The sequence below is a fragment of the Haliotis rubra genome, unplaced genomic scaffold, assembly GCF_003918875.1.
Source record: "Haliotis rubra isolate DU_JTF1 unplaced genomic scaffold, ASM391887v1 Scf912, whole genome shotgun sequence".
Taxonomy (NCBI): Eukaryota; Metazoa; Mollusca; class Gastropoda; order Lepetellida; family Haliotidae; genus Haliotis; species Haliotis rubra.
In genome coordinates, this window is record NW_025767649.1 from 121,215 (window position 1) to 138,887 (window position 17,673).

General features: G+C 40.6%; 1 protein-coding gene across 1 annotated transcript in view; it reads left to right on the forward strand.

The window, feature by feature from the left end:
* The window catches only part of LOC124264185 (cyclin-dependent kinase 9-like), a 29,901-nt gene extending 12,538 nt beyond the window's left edge, over nt 1-17,363 (forward strand). Inside the window, exons 5-7 of the mRNA XM_046698926.1 lie at nt 10,870-10,961; nt 15,020-15,036; nt 16,348-17,363. Coding sequence (XP_046554882.1) covers nt 10,870-10,961; nt 15,020-15,036; nt 16,348-17,186 — 948 coding nt within the window. The 3' untranslated portion in view covers nt 17,187-17,363. The remainder of the gene's footprint in view (nt 1-10,869; nt 10,962-15,019; nt 15,037-16,347) is intronic.
* Nucleotides 17,364-17,673: the final 310 nt, after the last annotated feature.

Below are 17,673 nucleotides of genomic sequence, written 5' to 3' on the forward strand. Positions count from 1 at the left end.
AATGCCAATATTTAGAATAAATTCTACTGTTCCGAAGTTTCTTACTTCGGCGGAGGTTCCCGCAACTCTTTGACTTCGAGACAGCATTCCTGTGACGTCATTTCCGGGTTGACACCAGATTGTTACCTCGGCTTTTTCTCCTTCATTGTCATCAGGTCTGTGAGATAAAGTACATCAGACCGTTACACCTCCAAAGGATATTATGCCTATGAAATCTTCCGCAAAACGCACGTTATTACCCAAAGATGTATTCCGGGAAGTGATAACTCCTCCATTGCTCGTGTAAACCTGGTGACGGAATCATCTCTGACCACTCGTGTCTTCCTGAGGCAGGTCTCAGATCTACTGTTTGGAGCATTCGCACCACTCGTCCCTTTCTGTGACCTACAAGAGTGAGTGAGTGAGTGAGTTAGGTTTTAGCTCTTTTACGCCGCACTCAACAACATTCCGTGATATATGGCGGCGATCTGTAAATAATCGGGAGTCTGGACCCGACAATCCAGTAATCAACAGCATGAGCATCGATCTGCACATTTGGGAACCGATGACATGTGTCATCTAAGCCAGCGGAGCCTGAGCACCCGATCCAGTACAATCGCCTCAGCTGACAAAGCATGAGCCATTGAAGATCAATTCTAACCCTGACTTTCTTTACGGGTAAGTTTTCGCTAGAATTGTCCAGAACTATATAATAGGCACATAAAGATGGTTATGTTAGATGAGGGACTGCATTGCTTTGCATTACGCTCATCTGGTCTAAGCACATCACCCCTTCAAGACCAACTGCTCATCTGGCCTCAGTCTACATTGAACTTCAACAGCCACGGTCAACAACCTTCAATCAGTGCATCTTTTTGCAGGAAATATCAAAACTCTGGTGGTACAATATTTTACATTTTAGACCCAATTATTTTAGATTTGTGACTCCAATTGTGTTGTTTTGGAAATGCTGTAATTGTCATTCATTGTAACCTTTGTGTTAATGTTTTTTCAATATAAGATTGAATATTATAGACTTGTCTGTGTTCTGTTTCGTTGGGTTAAAGGGGACTCACAAGTTTTGTATCTCATTAATTACATTCCTCAGCTCCTGGGGACATTAAACACATACTACAGCCCATCCTTCCGGGTATCCCTTTGCTTTGCTCATAGAGTATCATTATTTCAGACAATGGGTCAGTCTGCATTCAATCTACATTACAATCAGTAGTTACATTCTCAGCCCCTGGGGAACATTAAACACATACTACAACCGAATGGTACCTCCCTTTTATGTGTGAACCGTATTGATATGGCATTTGTCACGTTCTAGAGAAATAAAACTGAAATACACGACTTTAAAAACTCACAATAAAGGAGTTTCCTTGGATTTCTTCACTCTCTTCCAATGCTGATTTTATTTTCTGTAGTTCGTCCTTCTCCAACAGGCCCTGTAAAACATGCTCCAACGACTGTGGAATGGCATACATGTTTGAAAGTATGACAAAACATCATGGAAAGGTTTACATCTGTAAAACTGAGATCAAACGGACATGACCACAAGGCATGATATCTGTATATATTTGGAATCCCTGTGAGATGAACTTTCATTTGATATATCACACGGCATAATTATTTCCAACATCTGTTTGTATAATCATTTTAATGATTTTGGCGGCCATCTTGAAAATTGGCGGCCATTTTGAAAAATGCCACAAGGTAGAGATTTGCAGAACTTGTATCTTGTACATGGCAAATGATGTTCTGAAGCTTTCCTGAACAATTCAGCTATTTCTACTAGTTTTTCCCAATGTCATGTCTAATGCTCCTGGCCTAATCGCGGATTCTGATTCTGGCAGGCTTACATTGTAACGATAATAAGATTAACGTCATGGACGGACTACATGTGACAATCATGTTCACAGATATCATTGACCAGATTGCACTCACTCTCTCTATAGGTCTACAATTGTGATCAGAAACGTGTACAAGCATACAGGCCTACAACCTTGATCATGCGTAAATCGTGGATTAAAAACATAATAGACAAGCTTAAAATGTGTAAAACCATGACGAAAGTACATACATCATGTACAAGCTTACAGTTGTAAAACCATAACCAAGAATATCTTTGACATGTCGAAGTCTCGTAATACATTTGATTTTCTTTGATATTGTAAGAAAATTGGTTTTGAGCTCGAAGATTCTTTATTCGAGGGGTGAAATCTGAAAAATGTCATTCCGCTACACACATAAACTGAAGAATGGCTGGATTTTCCTGGTATGGGTTCAGTAACATATGCTGGTGCCATTTTAAAATACTGTCACCTCAGAATTGCACATATAAATGTGTTCACTAACGACAAAAGGATAATTTCTCATTCGTTGTATGCAAACGGTGGCGAGAGTTATGTGCCCTGAAGCACTCAACCAATCTATTCAGATGTTACATCTTGGGATTCCTTTGTCTTTATTCCAAAATTACAACCTACCTTATAAGGACATAGCCTTTTCATCAAATGATTCCTTCATTTCTTCAGTAACCGTAAATGGAGCGCTATAGTTGAATTCTGGAAAAAAGCCCAGATTTTTACAGATTTGCTGAAGAAAACATCTTTTTTGATATCAACAGGCAATTTATATTTGCATTAACAAAGGAAAAATGGTCTAAACCAAGTATAGTCTCTATATGTTGGAGTTGCATAATGTCAAATAAACATAAAGATTACATTTCACTGATATTGAATTTTTAACAGGTTTTCACAAAATGGATTATATACTATTCAAAAAAAAAGGAACGCATAGCCCAGGAAATCTTTTTGCGAAAATATTGTATTTTCAAACATGTATAACTCGTCCACAAATACTTTAGTACATTAACGTTTGCATCAGTTTAGAAGAAGGAAAATACAACCAAGTTGATATTTTTATATAACGGGACGCTGAGCGCCATGGTGACGACGTAGCACGGGCCCGACGTCGGATCTCCTGGGTCTCACTCAATCTCTCTCTCAACCTGTTCCGTACAGTTTGACCGGATATCCTCCCAAGTCCAGGCACCCTGGCTGCTGTGCTCTCACCCGTGGCAGTACGATCTCGCAAATGTAGTACAGGGACGGTCTTTTGTTATACCTGTTTTGGTTGTAACGAGCTGCAAGCCGTGATATTGTGCTCAGACTAACATTCAGACGCCTGGCAACAGAAGATTCGTAATCTCCAGGGTGTATTCTTTCACTGGCGATGTTCGGTGTCGCCGCTTCAAGACGTGGCGTAGTGGTTTGACCTTGAAACTCCTTAAAAACGAATGCCGATTTCCGGAAAGTAATCTGGATGTTTATAGCCACACAGTGCATCCTCTTTGCTGCACAATTTCAACTGGAAGGTGATTTCTGTTGCGTTGTGGTGATGCCTTTTTAATCTTTTGTAAGAAATCTCATCAAAAGCAACATTTTCAAGGTAAAGTCGATTTTCTACTTGTGCAATTGTGTAAAATCATGTTATCAACACTTTTTGTTACATATTTTGACGATTGTTTGAACACAATAGGTAATCAATTTATTTTTAAAATACAAACGTCTATGCGTTTCTTTTTGGATAGTATATTTGACATATACATTGTCAGTCATATGGGTGAGGGGTAAGGATTGTATTGTGATTTGAGGGACCCCAGATTATATCAGGATCGAACTCTGACTTTCCCATTGATTTGGTTCCCTGGTTATTACTTTGTTCACAATCAACATTGATTGACGATATTACTGACAGTCGTAACAGATGGAGTAACAACCGCAATTAATTCGCTGCTGAAGAAAAATATGATAGATAATGGAAATATGATTACCTGATCTTGCCATTGTGGTTGCAAAATACTCTGCAACGAAAACTATCATATCAATAATCGGCAAACCTGTCCAATGTAAGATCTAAGGTTTGTATTATTCTACAAATACAGTTGGTTGAACAACGACACAAACTGAAAAGCATTTAGTTATTAAGCATACAAAGTATGGTTTGTTAGCCTTATGGTTAAGGGTTAGTTTGTCATGCAGAAGTCCTTGGTCTGATTCTCCACGCGGGTTCAGGAAGGATGGTCAAATGGTAACTCCCGAGTGAGTGAATTTGGCTTTACGCCGCTTTTAGCAATATTTCAGCAATATCACGACAGGGGACACCAGAAATGGGCTTCACACATTGTACCCATGTGGGGTATCGAACCCGGTCTTCAGCGAACGCTGTAACCACTAGGCTACCCCCAAACCCCTCCCCGACGTGATAAGTCTGAAATAGAACTAAACCCTGTCATCCACTCACTTACCAGCTCACCACTCACCTCGCAATCTACAAACATTACTCCAGTGATGTTTCTGAACTTTATGCACCCTCTATTTTTCTAATGTGATCATTGGCCAAATCTGACAGAACAGTCGATATCAGACCATTTCATACGAATCTTCGATCCCAGAAGGCGTTTTAACTTATAACCCAGTAAGTAACCTTGTCATGAAGAAGCTTACATTTATAGATTTGCATAATCATGTTAACACAGATAAGAGATCAAATGAGTAAAACTACGTTTTGATGGGTCATCAGACCCAAGAGGGTCTGGCTAATCCGGGCTTATCACACCTGGCTTCATTACGAAGTTTGGAGGACCACCGATGAAACATGGAATGGTCAAACATTCTATGATTCGATATCGTTTTCGATATATGATTTTCGCGTATGGCAATGCTTTGCGCAATATACATTTACTTACAAAAATTACGCCGAAGTAATTCTGTGACGTGGGTGGTCGGTTCCGTCGGCTTATCTATCTGGGACGCGGGCGTGACTGTGCAAGCTGTGAAGGAGATCTTATCACCAAATTAACAACCTAACCCTGGGGATTACGTTATTTATAAATTAGATAAAATATATCGAGTACAGAAGGCGTACGGGTGGTCCTGACTCAGTCTGTTTTGGGGGCTCATCAGCTCTGAGCCCTTCCACACGCAGCCCAGGGCCACAGGCTCCTCGTGGTTTTTGTGAGGATTTTAAAAAATGAAAGCAGTGGAGATGACTTCTGAGTCGAAATGCTTCACAGTACAAAAAATCATGATTTATTGTATTGGCTCCATTGATTTTTTTTCTTAGTTTCAAGATAGTCGTAAGTGCCATACATTAACATTAACTTACACTATCTTAGCGCCAAGAGAGCTTCGGAAAATCTAGGCCTTGTGAAGCATTTCGAGTGGGGGTCATCTCATCTTATTTTAATTTTCAAGCCTCACAAACCCACGTGGGTACCGTGAAGCTTCCATTTCTGTGTCCCCCGCGTTGACATTGCTGGAATAGTGCTAAAAGCGGCGTAAAGCCACCCACCTACCGCGTCGGGAGTTACCATTGACCATCCTTCCTGGAACCCGCGTGGGTGAATCGAACCAAGGACTTCTGCATGCCGAACTAACCCCCTTTAACCATTAAGGCTTCGCAACCATACTTTGTATGCTTAATAACTAAATTCCACTCTACCCTCAAAGACACGAGGATCTGTGGCCCAGGCAGCCAATGTAATCTCTTTTTCAGTGAAGCGCTGCTTTGTTGGACCCAGCAATAACGTTTTTTGAGAATCTATAGATACCCCATACTAATGCTTAGTCTATGAATAACAGATAATGTTGGTAGAAACACATAATTCATTTAACTTTGAAAAGGAGCCCCAGTGAAATCTAGACTTGCTTCATTTGCGGCATTTGCATTACAGGCAGTGCTGGGCATTAGGGAAAATAATTGGGTTCATGGATTCAGAGACAGGCTGCAGACTTCCCAACACTGCAGCCTTTCGTAGCTCCCAGAGTGTCAGAAGAACCGTGGACCAGTGGACAGCCGGGCACACTCCTCATCTGCGCCAAGAAATCAGGAGGCACCAAACCAAGGGCACCGGGAACAATGGGGAGCCTGACGACAGTGTACTTAAGATGCTATGGAGACATTTCCCAAAGGCGAGGTCCGCTTATCATGCTTTTCCTGAATCTTGCTAATCACTCTTTACTGTCAAAATGGACATTAAGCAAGATCAGGTTCGGTGGACAGTAATTTTCGTTAGGCTGTATATATACCTTGTTCCAAAGTACTTGGTATGTCATACTGAACCTGAAACAAATATATCCAAGAAAGCCCAAGCAAGTCTAGAAAATGTGGCCGGTCTAGATTTCCAGTCTCCCCAGTCCCTTGGTACTTATTATTTTCAAAAAACGGTATTTTCTGTTAAATATGTTCATTTCAGAGAGACTAGATGTTGGTCTACAAAGCTGATTAAAAGCATCGTTTTCGATTATGCCTTGAACCGTAGCATGCTTGTACAATGGATGGACCTCGGTGTAAAAGCCATAGACATGGCGAAAACTTAAAACTCTTGATTTAAAGACTAAAACTTAAAAGATTTATTTTAGCCATGCATCTCCTACGTTTTGAAACAAATATGTTCGCCGGATAATTAGAATTTAAATAGAGGTCCTATATATAATTATAGGTTGTATTGTGAACATCTACATTATAGTGGTGTTTTAAAACAATAACGGCTTTCGGTACACACAAATTTCCTAAAAGATCCGATCCCCTATCTAGGGATCGTTTGGTTTTGCTTTCATTAGTTCGTCTTTACTTACTGACTCATCTCCCCACCTTCACTCACTCACTCACCACTGACTCACTGACTCACTCACTCACTCACTCACTCACACTCACTCACCTTTGTGTGTCACCACCACCACACTCACCACTCCACTCACCATGACCACCACTCACACTCACTCGCACTCCACTCTACCACCATCCACTCACTCACTCACTCACCACGTATCCTTTGTAATAATCGTTCTGAAAAAGTTTGTGGGCTTGTGTGTGCTGCCTGTTTGACTATTTCAAATGATAATATTAAGCGCCCGGTGGGGTGTCCACCTTCGTCTCTTTGTAATAATGTTCTTAAAGTTTGTGGGACTTATGGGTTTCTGAACAAACTGAACAGAAAATATTTATCATATTTTTAAACGATGTTCATAGAATATCATATTTGGTGTAAATCTAAAGAAATCGGATGTATTGTTAGTTGTTCAGTGCACTTTTAATTCAAACTTGAAATGTGCGGAAATATTTGGACAGTTAACCTCAGCAGTGGGGAAACAGTACCCACGTGGTTCTTCGTGTGTTTATTAAATTCAGTAAATAGGGGAGGTAATCGCATTTTACAAAATGACTATTCTATTGTTACTTTATAGAGTAATTTTGTTACTCTATTGTTAATTTGTTTGTTTGGTTTAGCTAATTTAATAAAGTCACAATAATTTGTTGTTGTGATTATTTCTTTGCGCAAAAGTTTTCTTTGTTTCCTTTGTCATTCTGAAAAAATGTAATGTACGTGTAATTAGTCTGAAGTATTTTTTTGACACCACCCCCACTCACGCCGAGAAACATTGACAATAACAAACAACATCTCAACTGACGATTTAGTCGACCAACAGTAGCATGAATTTTAACTCAATATAATGCATATTTTTGTGTGTTGATTCTTCAGCCTTTCGCAGGACTGGTTCAAGCAACATGTTTATTGATTTTAATTTGTTGTAAGCGAGTCAAACTTCGTCTACGTAAGACCCGAAGCGCATGGCCATAGAGCGCCGGTGTGAGCTGTCAAACACGAAATACTTATGACGGCTTTCATACAAATGAGCAACATGAGGACTTAGTATTCCCTATTGCGAAGATGAAACAAAATATATGAAAACTTGCGAAAAAATTGACAAGGTACATTCGGGTAAAATATCTTTTCTGTGATAAACTTTCTTTTTTTAGACTGAATGTCATGAATGAAACTAAACAGATGGTGAAAGGTAGACTTATATTTTATCACTTTAATTGTTCTTCATCAGATTTCTGTGACCAACATTCCTAGATATTAATGGTAATAAGTTGGTGCCGAATATAATGAGAAAATTAGAACATTCAGTGATTTACCTGGAAAGCTTTTAAGGACATTTAAATAATTTGATTTGAACATATTCAACTCTGTAATTACGAAATTTAAAATACAATCATCATAATTTTTATTGACAATCAGTCAGTGTCCACAGAAAATGTGTCAATGTGTATTGAAGGGGTCGGTGTCAACACAGGCACAACAGATGTGTGTATCCAGGTGCGTGCCAGTATAGAGAAATGTACCCTAAACAAAGCAAAAGACAGAAACGCATCTGCACTTCTAAACAGGGGACAAGTCCATATTCTGCAACCCAAAACTAAAGCCGGGTGTGTGACCGGTGTCAACTTTGGAGTCAACTTTGTGTGCAGACTCTTTCAGTGTTGTCACAACCCTAGTGTACAGTACACAACCCTGTGCACTTTAAAGAAACCATTAATTTTGTTGGTAAACGACCATGATGGTGGCCACATGAGTACGTGCAAACACATAGCTGTGGGTACAGCAACGCAGCATTAAACATGGACGGCACGGTGACTATGTGTCACAGTCCACCCAGCTGTGAATGTGGGTACCTTAAAAAGATGGGAAAGCCACATACATTAACCTTCACTCTCTATTCAGTCATGTTTAACTTTTTATTTTACTTTTCAGTGAGGTTTTTTAAAAAGCCAAGGACAAAAAAAAGATCTAAACGATTTGTGGCCAAGGAAGAAAGTGCTGATGGAAAATCTAAAAAGAGTGGAGGCGCTTATAATCATTTGAAACTCTTGACATTTCTGAGCATTTCATTCAGAATGCAACCCGTGAAGATCCGAAAGTGTTATAATTGGTCTTCCTCGCAACCCATGCTTGTTGTAAGAGTCGACTAACTGGATCACGGTGTCATTCTTGCTGACTTGGTTGATTCTCATGTCATCGCGATCTCAATTGCATAGATTGATGCTTTAATGGTGTTAATCACTGGATTGTCTGGTCCAGACTCCACTAGTTATAGCCAGAATACTGCTGAGTGTGGCGTTAAAACAACAAAACAGTGGTCTAGTGGGTAGAGCATTAGCCTTTGAGCAGAAGATTGGTGGTTTCATCCCTGTCCCTGTCATACAGAAAATGTTAAACAATGCTGCTTTGTTGCTGCATTGCCTGTGATTCGGACAATGAGTTGACAAGAGAATATCTGAATGGTATTGGTATTAGATGACAGATTGGGCTATCCCCCTCGCAATGCATTTTGTTATCCCCCGCAATGCGCTTTGCAGGGTTATTAAAATGCACTCCGCCCGTCGCAGGCGTCGTGCGGTAAAAGGCCTGTGCATATTTTTGGCGCTTTCCATGGCAACAAGTTTGACTTTTGACTGAAATTGAGTTGGTGCCTTTCCCGGAGCAGAACTTTAAAACTATTCAATATTTCTTCACCCAACGCGGGCAATATATAGATAGGCCCTGGTGGTGTACTCTCGCTGTACCTTTAGGTAGTTGTGGATTTCTGATCATGATATTTTTATGCTTCCATGGCAACAAGTTTGACTTCTTTGTTGAAATTGGTGGTAGTGTTCTTTTCTGGAGCAGAACTCTAAACCATTCAATATTTCTTCACTAACCTTGACACATAGATTGGTCTGGTGGTGTACTTGTGCCTTTAGGTAGTTTGTGGATTTGATCATGATATTTTTTATGCGTTTCCATGGCAAACAAAGTTGACTTTGAGCGAAATTGGTGGTAGTGCTCTTTTCCTCGAGCAGAACTCTAAAACCGCTCAATGTTTCTTCACCAAACTTGGCACATACATACATCTGGTGGTGTACTTGTGCCTTTGGTAGTTTTGGATTTCTGAATGAAATATTTTTATGTTTCCAAGGCAACAAGTTTGATATTGACTGAAATTGGTGATAGTGCTCTTTCCAGAGCAGAACTCTAAAACCATTCACTATTTCTTTTCACCAAACTTGGCACATAGATTGGTCTGGTGGTCTACTGGTGCCTTTTGGTAGTTTTGGATTTTTAATAAAATATCTTTGCATTTCCATGCCAAACAAGTTTGACTAAGACTGAAACTGGTGGTAGTGCTCCTTTCTTTATTTTAAAACCTTTCAATACTCTCCTTCCACTTTTCTATATACACCAAAACATTTGACATAATCATAACCTCGTGAGACATATTCATGAAGAGTATTTTGCCATTGCAGTGGGGATTTTGATGACTTTGTTCTTCTTGTTAAGTTTTAGCATGAAGCGCCTGAGTCGTCTTGTACTTTAAAACTAGCTTTAATCCTAATTAGGTTCACAAAGACAAAACACATGCATGCTTGTCACTACGATCTTTAAGGCAACGTTAAACCAGATTTTACCTCACTTCACGCTTACCACACTGTAATATGAGGAAATGTTCAAAGCATCACAGACCTTCATTGACAGATATTTATATTGCTCTGAGCTTATTATTTATAAATACTACTCACACTTTGATAAGGATCACAAAATTCACATCTTTACTCAAACGTAGATTTATAATTTGAAATTGTATCCATTTAAATCTGGATAAATAATGATATGGTAACACATCTTTAGGAAAAACAGCCACTTTTAAGCTTAACCATATGCACTTGATACATGAGTAACCATAAAAATGGTTTTCAGGGCACCAATCAACCATTTTGCAAATCATGGAACGAAATCATTGACAAGTACACAACACCTCGTCAATAGGCAGGTATGGGATCCACAAGATGAAACCTCGGATCCATCACATCATCCAACATCATAGTTTTCATTGTTGAATCAATGATTTGATCCTTAGCAAATTGTGAATAGTATACAACACTCACTGTCATAATATGGTTGAAATACTGCCAATGTGACTTTAAAATTTTAACTCCCTCACTCAAAGCATCACAAAAAACTAAACTCACTCACTCTCTCATTTCTCTGTGTTTCAGTTCCCGATCACAGCTATCCGAGAAATCAAAATCCTGCAACTTCTGAAGAATGAGAATGTCGCCAACCCAATTGAGATCTGCAGGACAAAAAGGTACACATCTCATCGCATCGCCATAAATCCACAAACATGTGATAAGTCCCCACAACCCATTCTGGTCAAAACAACATGGCTCAGGGCTTAGTGAATTGGTAGCTCACATTTAAAACCAAGACCGCGATGAGTTGATGCTCATGATATCAGTCACCTGATTGCTGAGCCTGATTATAATGTTTCCAGGTCTCCGCCATTGAGCAGAAATAATGCAGTGTTAAAGATACATGCAAAAAGACAAACAAAACAAATTCTCAAGCAGGGATTTACCTTGATACCTGTATTTGAGGGTCCCTAGTGACTCATGCTGTTAATTTTCAGGGGTCCTGGACAACAAAATAGGGTCCCAGACACTTAAATATTATCATTAATACTGTTACTGTATTGTGTATCATGATCATCACATTGTTACAGTAATTAAATTGCAAATAATACCAAACCCAGCTAGTAGCAAGCTCAGTGATAACTTATTGTCACTTGATTGGAATTTTTACAAAAAGTGTTTGGACTTTTTCTGAGTCCCTGTGGACGCGCTTATGAATTTTGTTGCATCCACTGTCAATTTTTATACGTATAGGACGCAGGAATTCGCGTCCTGTAAATCCCTGCTCAACCAACAGTCCATCAGAGCTGAACACACTCTGTACTTGTAGTGTTATATTTGGATCAGTGCAGACTATTTAAATATGTTAATCTATAGTTGCATTGCTGCACAACCGGATTTCAAAACTGTACCCATTACCTTAGCTCCCTCCAACTCCGAAACTCTTGGATTTCAGCATTTCATTCAGAATGTAACCCGTGAAAATTGTGGTTAGAACTGGTCTTCAGCAACGATGCTTGTCGAAAAGAGGCTGTACTCATAACAGGATCGGTGGTCAGGCTCTCGCTGACTTCGTTGACACTTTGTCAATTCATATTCAAATGCATAGATCAATTTTTATGCTGCTGATCACTGGATTGTCTTGGTCAGGCTCAATTATTTACAGACTGCCGCCATATAGCTGGAATATTGCTGAGTCCGCGGCGTAAACAAACCAACCAGCTAAACAACAACCAACCAACCAGCCAGCCTCAGCCCTCCACAATAATTATGTGGAAACAGCGCCAGACAGTTTCAAACTCTTGGGTTGCCCTCGAAATGTCAAGCGAATTCCCTCAAAGATGATTTTGTTGATATTTCTGTATATAATGCCCAGTGGAATTCTTCACGCCACATTTACAGTTCATGGTGTTTTGCTACCATGCACATTCAGTTAATCTTGTTATACTGCCTCAGTGGAATACTGAACAAGTACTTTCCTACTGGATGCTCATGATGTTGATCACTGGGTTGTCTGGTCCAGACTCTGTTATTTACAGCCCACCCTGATATTGCCGTAATATTGCTGAGTGCAGTGTAAAACAGCAAACCAAACCAATACTTTCTAACTAATGTGACAGTCACATTGGTGGGTCATTAAACTTGATTTACCAATCAAAGGACGCAGTATAATAGTCGTTTTTTTGCTCTTTGAGGGAGAGAGGGCGGTGGAGTAGCCTAGTGGTTAAAGCGTTCGCTCATCACGCCGAAGGCCTGGGTTCGATTCCCCTCATGGATACAATGTGTACCCATTTCTGGTGTCCTCCGCCGTGATATTCTTAGAATATTGCTAAAAGTGGCGTAAAACCCCTCAGTCAGTCTTTGTTGATCACTGGATTGTCTGGTCCAGACTCGATTATTTACAGACCGTCGCCACACAGCTGGAATGTTGCTGAGTGTGGCGTAAAACTAACCTTCGCCATTCTCACTCACCTCAGTCAGTCTTTTGAGTGAGTGTGAGTATGGATTTAGACTGCTTTGTAGCAATATTCCAGCAATATCATGGCGTAGGGCTTAACGGTGTCAAGGCGTTGGCATGGGTACTGCAGATATTTACCCGCTTACATTTCTGTACAAAAGACATGTGAAGCTGAAATCAAAAAACAGAATGGCACCAGATAATTTCTAAAATATGGATTGGTCTTAACCTGAAACAAACTCCGATTTTAAAAAATTTTATAAAACAGGTGAAGTCCAGTGCACTGTGGGGAATGGCTGATTGGTTGGTTGGTTGGTTGGTTGGTTAATGCTGCACTTGCCAATACTCCCGCTACATGTAAATAATCAAGTATGGCCCAGAGCATCAGTGCAAAATAGCCACTGGCCCGGCCAGCCCATGGCTTGTAAAAATCCAGTTGGGCCAGTAAATCACTGGCCCGACTGACTAGTGAATTTTCATGGGGTCGTTTGTTTTGATGGTATTTTACCTTTTGTAATCTTTTGCTTAATTTCTACATTCAGATTTTGGGCTTCAGAATTATTTTGTGGGCTAGTAACTTTCAGGCATAGCTAGCCCGACTGGATAGGCAGAATTTGGAAACTATGTCACACAATGCAGACAATCCAGTGATTAACTGTATGAGCATCTGTCTACATAATTGGGATACAAGGACATATGTCAACCCAGTCAGGGAGTCTGACCCCGATCCCCGCAGAAGGCTCTTACAACAAGCACCGGTTACTGAAGACCAATTCTAACCCGGATCTTCAATGGGTCCTGTGGGGATTGTATTCATGCTAGAGTACTGGTGTGTGTTCAGAATTGGCTTGGGGTATTAATTTGTGTTTGTTTCAACAGGTGGTAAACCTCTCCGATACAAAAGCTAATGTGCAAACTTCTAAAATAAGAACAAACATTCACTGGAACCAGCTGATAGTCTAAGGGAGATAACTCTAGTTACTGGTATTGATAATAGATCTACAGGTTACACAACACCAAATGTTTTCCCATAGACTTCTATAGTAACGTAATTTTTTTTAATTATCCAGGCTATCAACAGCCATTCCATGTACACATGGGTACAGTCTGGCCTTTAAACTACAATAAAAACACAATTTCCGGCTAAATTGTCCTGCCAAGTCTCCAAGCACAGGAAACTGAACACATCAACCCCTGTTCCGCACTAATGTCACCATCTTGAAAATATCTGCACAGACATAAGCACAACTCATGGTGATAAAAATGACTGCATTAAATACTTAAAATTGTGGTCAGTTTTACTGGATGGATGTGCTTTTAAAAAGCGTAGACATCTTTCACTATTTCATCCAATCACAGCTGTCGCCGGTCGCTATCTCTTCAGATGTTTACATACGCACTGGCTCAGCGAGAAAGTGATTCTGATTTAGTAGAACCGAAATAGCTCCACAGCTTGATGTTTGAAAATGTGCCTTGGGATTCAGACTGAATAGGATGTTATCAATCTCAATAAAATACAGGAGACAAATATAGTGTTTTGTGTAGTTTGTAGTGAAAAGCCATACACTAGGCAGGGGTGGAAATAACCCATTGACCGACGTCCGAGTCCAGTGTTTTTTTTCTGTCGGGCAAGCAAATTTGTATATCACACTGTACTGGTGTCCAGTTGACTTTCCAATATTAATTATGTTGTTTATTTAAAAAATCAACAAGAAAACGGCCGGTATAGTGTAAAAATTATCAGGGCAAGTGATTTTACATGTGCCACTGTTCCGGAGTACACTAGCAATTTTAAAGTTATTTCCACCCCTGCCAGGTGGGAAGTCTGATCAAAGTGTTCTTGATACACTACAGCACCAGTGAGCACACCTGAATAACTTGGAGCATGTCTTCAGGCACAACTGATACAAATTCATTCCTGTATATGATGTTGTTATCTTAGGCAAGTGACTTATGCTTTGGATCACCTGGTAGTGAATGGGTAGTCACAGCATTCAAAATTAATGTCGGTCCTTTGGCCTGAACCTGATTGAAAACCACTCGGACCCACAATTTTTGTTTTCAGCAATTCCTTATGGCCGACAGCTTTTTCATCCCCAATGAATAAGAGCATTATTTCCATATTAAAACATAGGGCCTACACATTCTGATCATCTTACGGGTCTGGGTCCTTAGAGCCTGCAGCTTTTCAGGGTTAAGGGCAAACACTGGGTATGCATGCTATAAGTTGTATGCTTCTCTTGAGGGTAATATGGTCTGATGTACACATCTTTGTAGCAGTGTCACCCTAGCCGGTAGGGATGACACTGGTACAAAAAGGTGTACATCATACCGTATTACCCGAGGGAGAAGCATACAACGTATTTATCTTGCTGCCATGTTAAATGTAAAAAATATCATTTTATTTTATGTTAAAGATCGCTACCGACTACATGACATCGTCATGTAAACAAAATGGCGTCTGCCTCTCAATTGGATTTTTAAAATCAGTGAAACATATTCTGACAAGCATAAAACTGCTATAAAAAAGGTTAATTATGTTTAAATTGAGTGTGCAAACCACTCAATGTATAAAATAGCTTAAATAAAGCAGTGAAAGTCGGTAAAATAAATCTGTACAGAGTGAACTCAAAAACAGTTGTTCGAACAGTTTTCGAACTCCATGCACTGCATGCGTCATATTATGATTGTTAGCGATACAGCTTCTCTGCAGAGAGATTGACGGTTACCGTGGCAGCGGGTAATATTTTTTCCTGTTGTCACCCTCCTTGTTAAAGCGTCATTGACTAATGAAATTAAAGTATCTCACATGAAGGTAAAGTAACACATACAGCTTAGGATGTATCTTCCCTTGGGAACTGAGAATGTACATCAAATGGACACAGATCCATTGATCATGATCACTGAGCAGAGAATCAGATGGTGTTGATAGAGTTGTGGACTTGCCAAAATAAATATCTTTCTGTCTCTGAAGCATTACCGCCTCCGTGGTGTAGTTGTTAGAGCGTCCGCCCAGAGAGCGGAAGGTCGCGGGTTCGATCCCTGGCCGTGTCATACCAAAAGACGTTATAATATGGTACTTGTTGGTCCCTGCCTGGCGCTCGGTACATCAAGGACTGTTCGGCTCGGAGTCAGTATAATGTGTCTGAGTGGGGTATTCATGCTTCACTGCGGCATAGTATCTCAGTGGGCTAGCACTATAAAACCAGCTTAAATCTGGGCTAGTACAAGCAGCCGCACATACACATACACATGCATGCACGTCGTCATATGAGCGAAATATTCTCCAGCGCGACGTTAAACCCAATTTCACCTCACCTCACCTCTGAAGCATTATTAGGATCTTGTCAAAAAATTTGCAGCCTCTTCAGATTTTACTGACAGACATTTGATTTTATTTGTTCATTTGGTACAGGGGCTGTGGGGTAGTCTAGTGGTTAAAGCGTTTGCTTTCAAAGACCTGGGTTCGATTCCCCACATGGGTACAATGTGTGAAGCCAATTTCTGGTGTCCCCCGCGCGATATTGCTGGATTATTAGTAAAACGGCATAAAACAAAGTTACAAATTAAATTTGAAAAGGGCAATAAATTTGTTTTTGTTCCAGTATCCCCCTACAACAGATTCAAGAGCACATTCTACCTTGTATTCGAGTTCTGTGAACACGACCTTGCTGGCTTGTTGAGCAATGCCAATGTCAAGTTCACCCTGGGGGAGGTCAAGAAGGTCATGCAGCAGCTCCTCAACGGCCTCTACTTCATCCACAGCAACAAGATCCTCCACCGCGACATGAAGGCAGCCAACATCCTCATCACTAAAACCGGCATCTTGAAGCTGACCGACTTCGGACTTGCCAGAGCCTTCAGCGCCACAAAACCAGGCCAGCCAAACCGGTACACCAACAGGGTGGTGACACTGTGGTACCGGCCCCCGGAACTCCTGCTGGGGGAGAGGAACTATGGGCCAGCTATTGATATGTGGGGGGCCGGGTGCATCATGGCGGAGATGTGGACTCGGAGTCCGATCATGCAGGGAAACACAGAGCAGCATCAACTGTTGCTGATTACTCAGCTATGTGGCTCGATCTCTCCAGAAGTCTGGCCAGGTGTTGAGAAGCTCGAACTGTACGATAAACTGGAGCTACCAAAAAGTCAGAAACGGAAGGTAAAGGAGAGGTTGAAGTCGTATGTGAAGGATCAATATGCCCTTGACCTTTTGGATAAACTTTTGACCCTTGACCCGTCAAAGAGGATTGACAGTGATACGTCTCTGAATCACGATTTCTTCTGGATGGACCCGATGCCAGCGGATCTGATGCCGATGTTGTCGCGGCATACAACGTCAATGTTTGAGTATCTGGCACCGCCGAGACGCAAGGGTCCGATTCCACAACCGATGCCGAATAAACCAGTGGCCCAGACTCAACATTTTGAGAGGATATTCTGAGATAATTGGAAAAGTGTTGTGAGGGTGTATATGGAACAAGTCTTGCGAGGGTGTATATAGACAAAATGTTGTCTGGGTGTATTTGGACCTTTTGATATCTGGGGGTGTTTGAATCAACTGTATTATCAAGCCTGGATCATTTGTGATAGGTGGACCAAGTGATATCTAGTGAAAGCTGGACCAAGAGTTCGACACTCTTTGGATCAAGTGTTATCTGGTGCTTACTTGGTGATATCTAGTGATGATTGAATAATTTGTTATCTGCTGATAATTGGACCAAGTGTTATATAGAAATAGTTTGATGAACTGATAACTGGTGATAGTGATAACTTGAGATAGTTGAACCAAATGTTATCTTGACATGGTGGAACCATGTGATAACTTGAGGTATTTGGACCAGGTGTTATTTAGAGATGTTTGGACCAAGTGATAACTTGAGATGGTTGGTCCATGTGTTGTCTGGTGATAGTTGGTCCATGTGTTATCC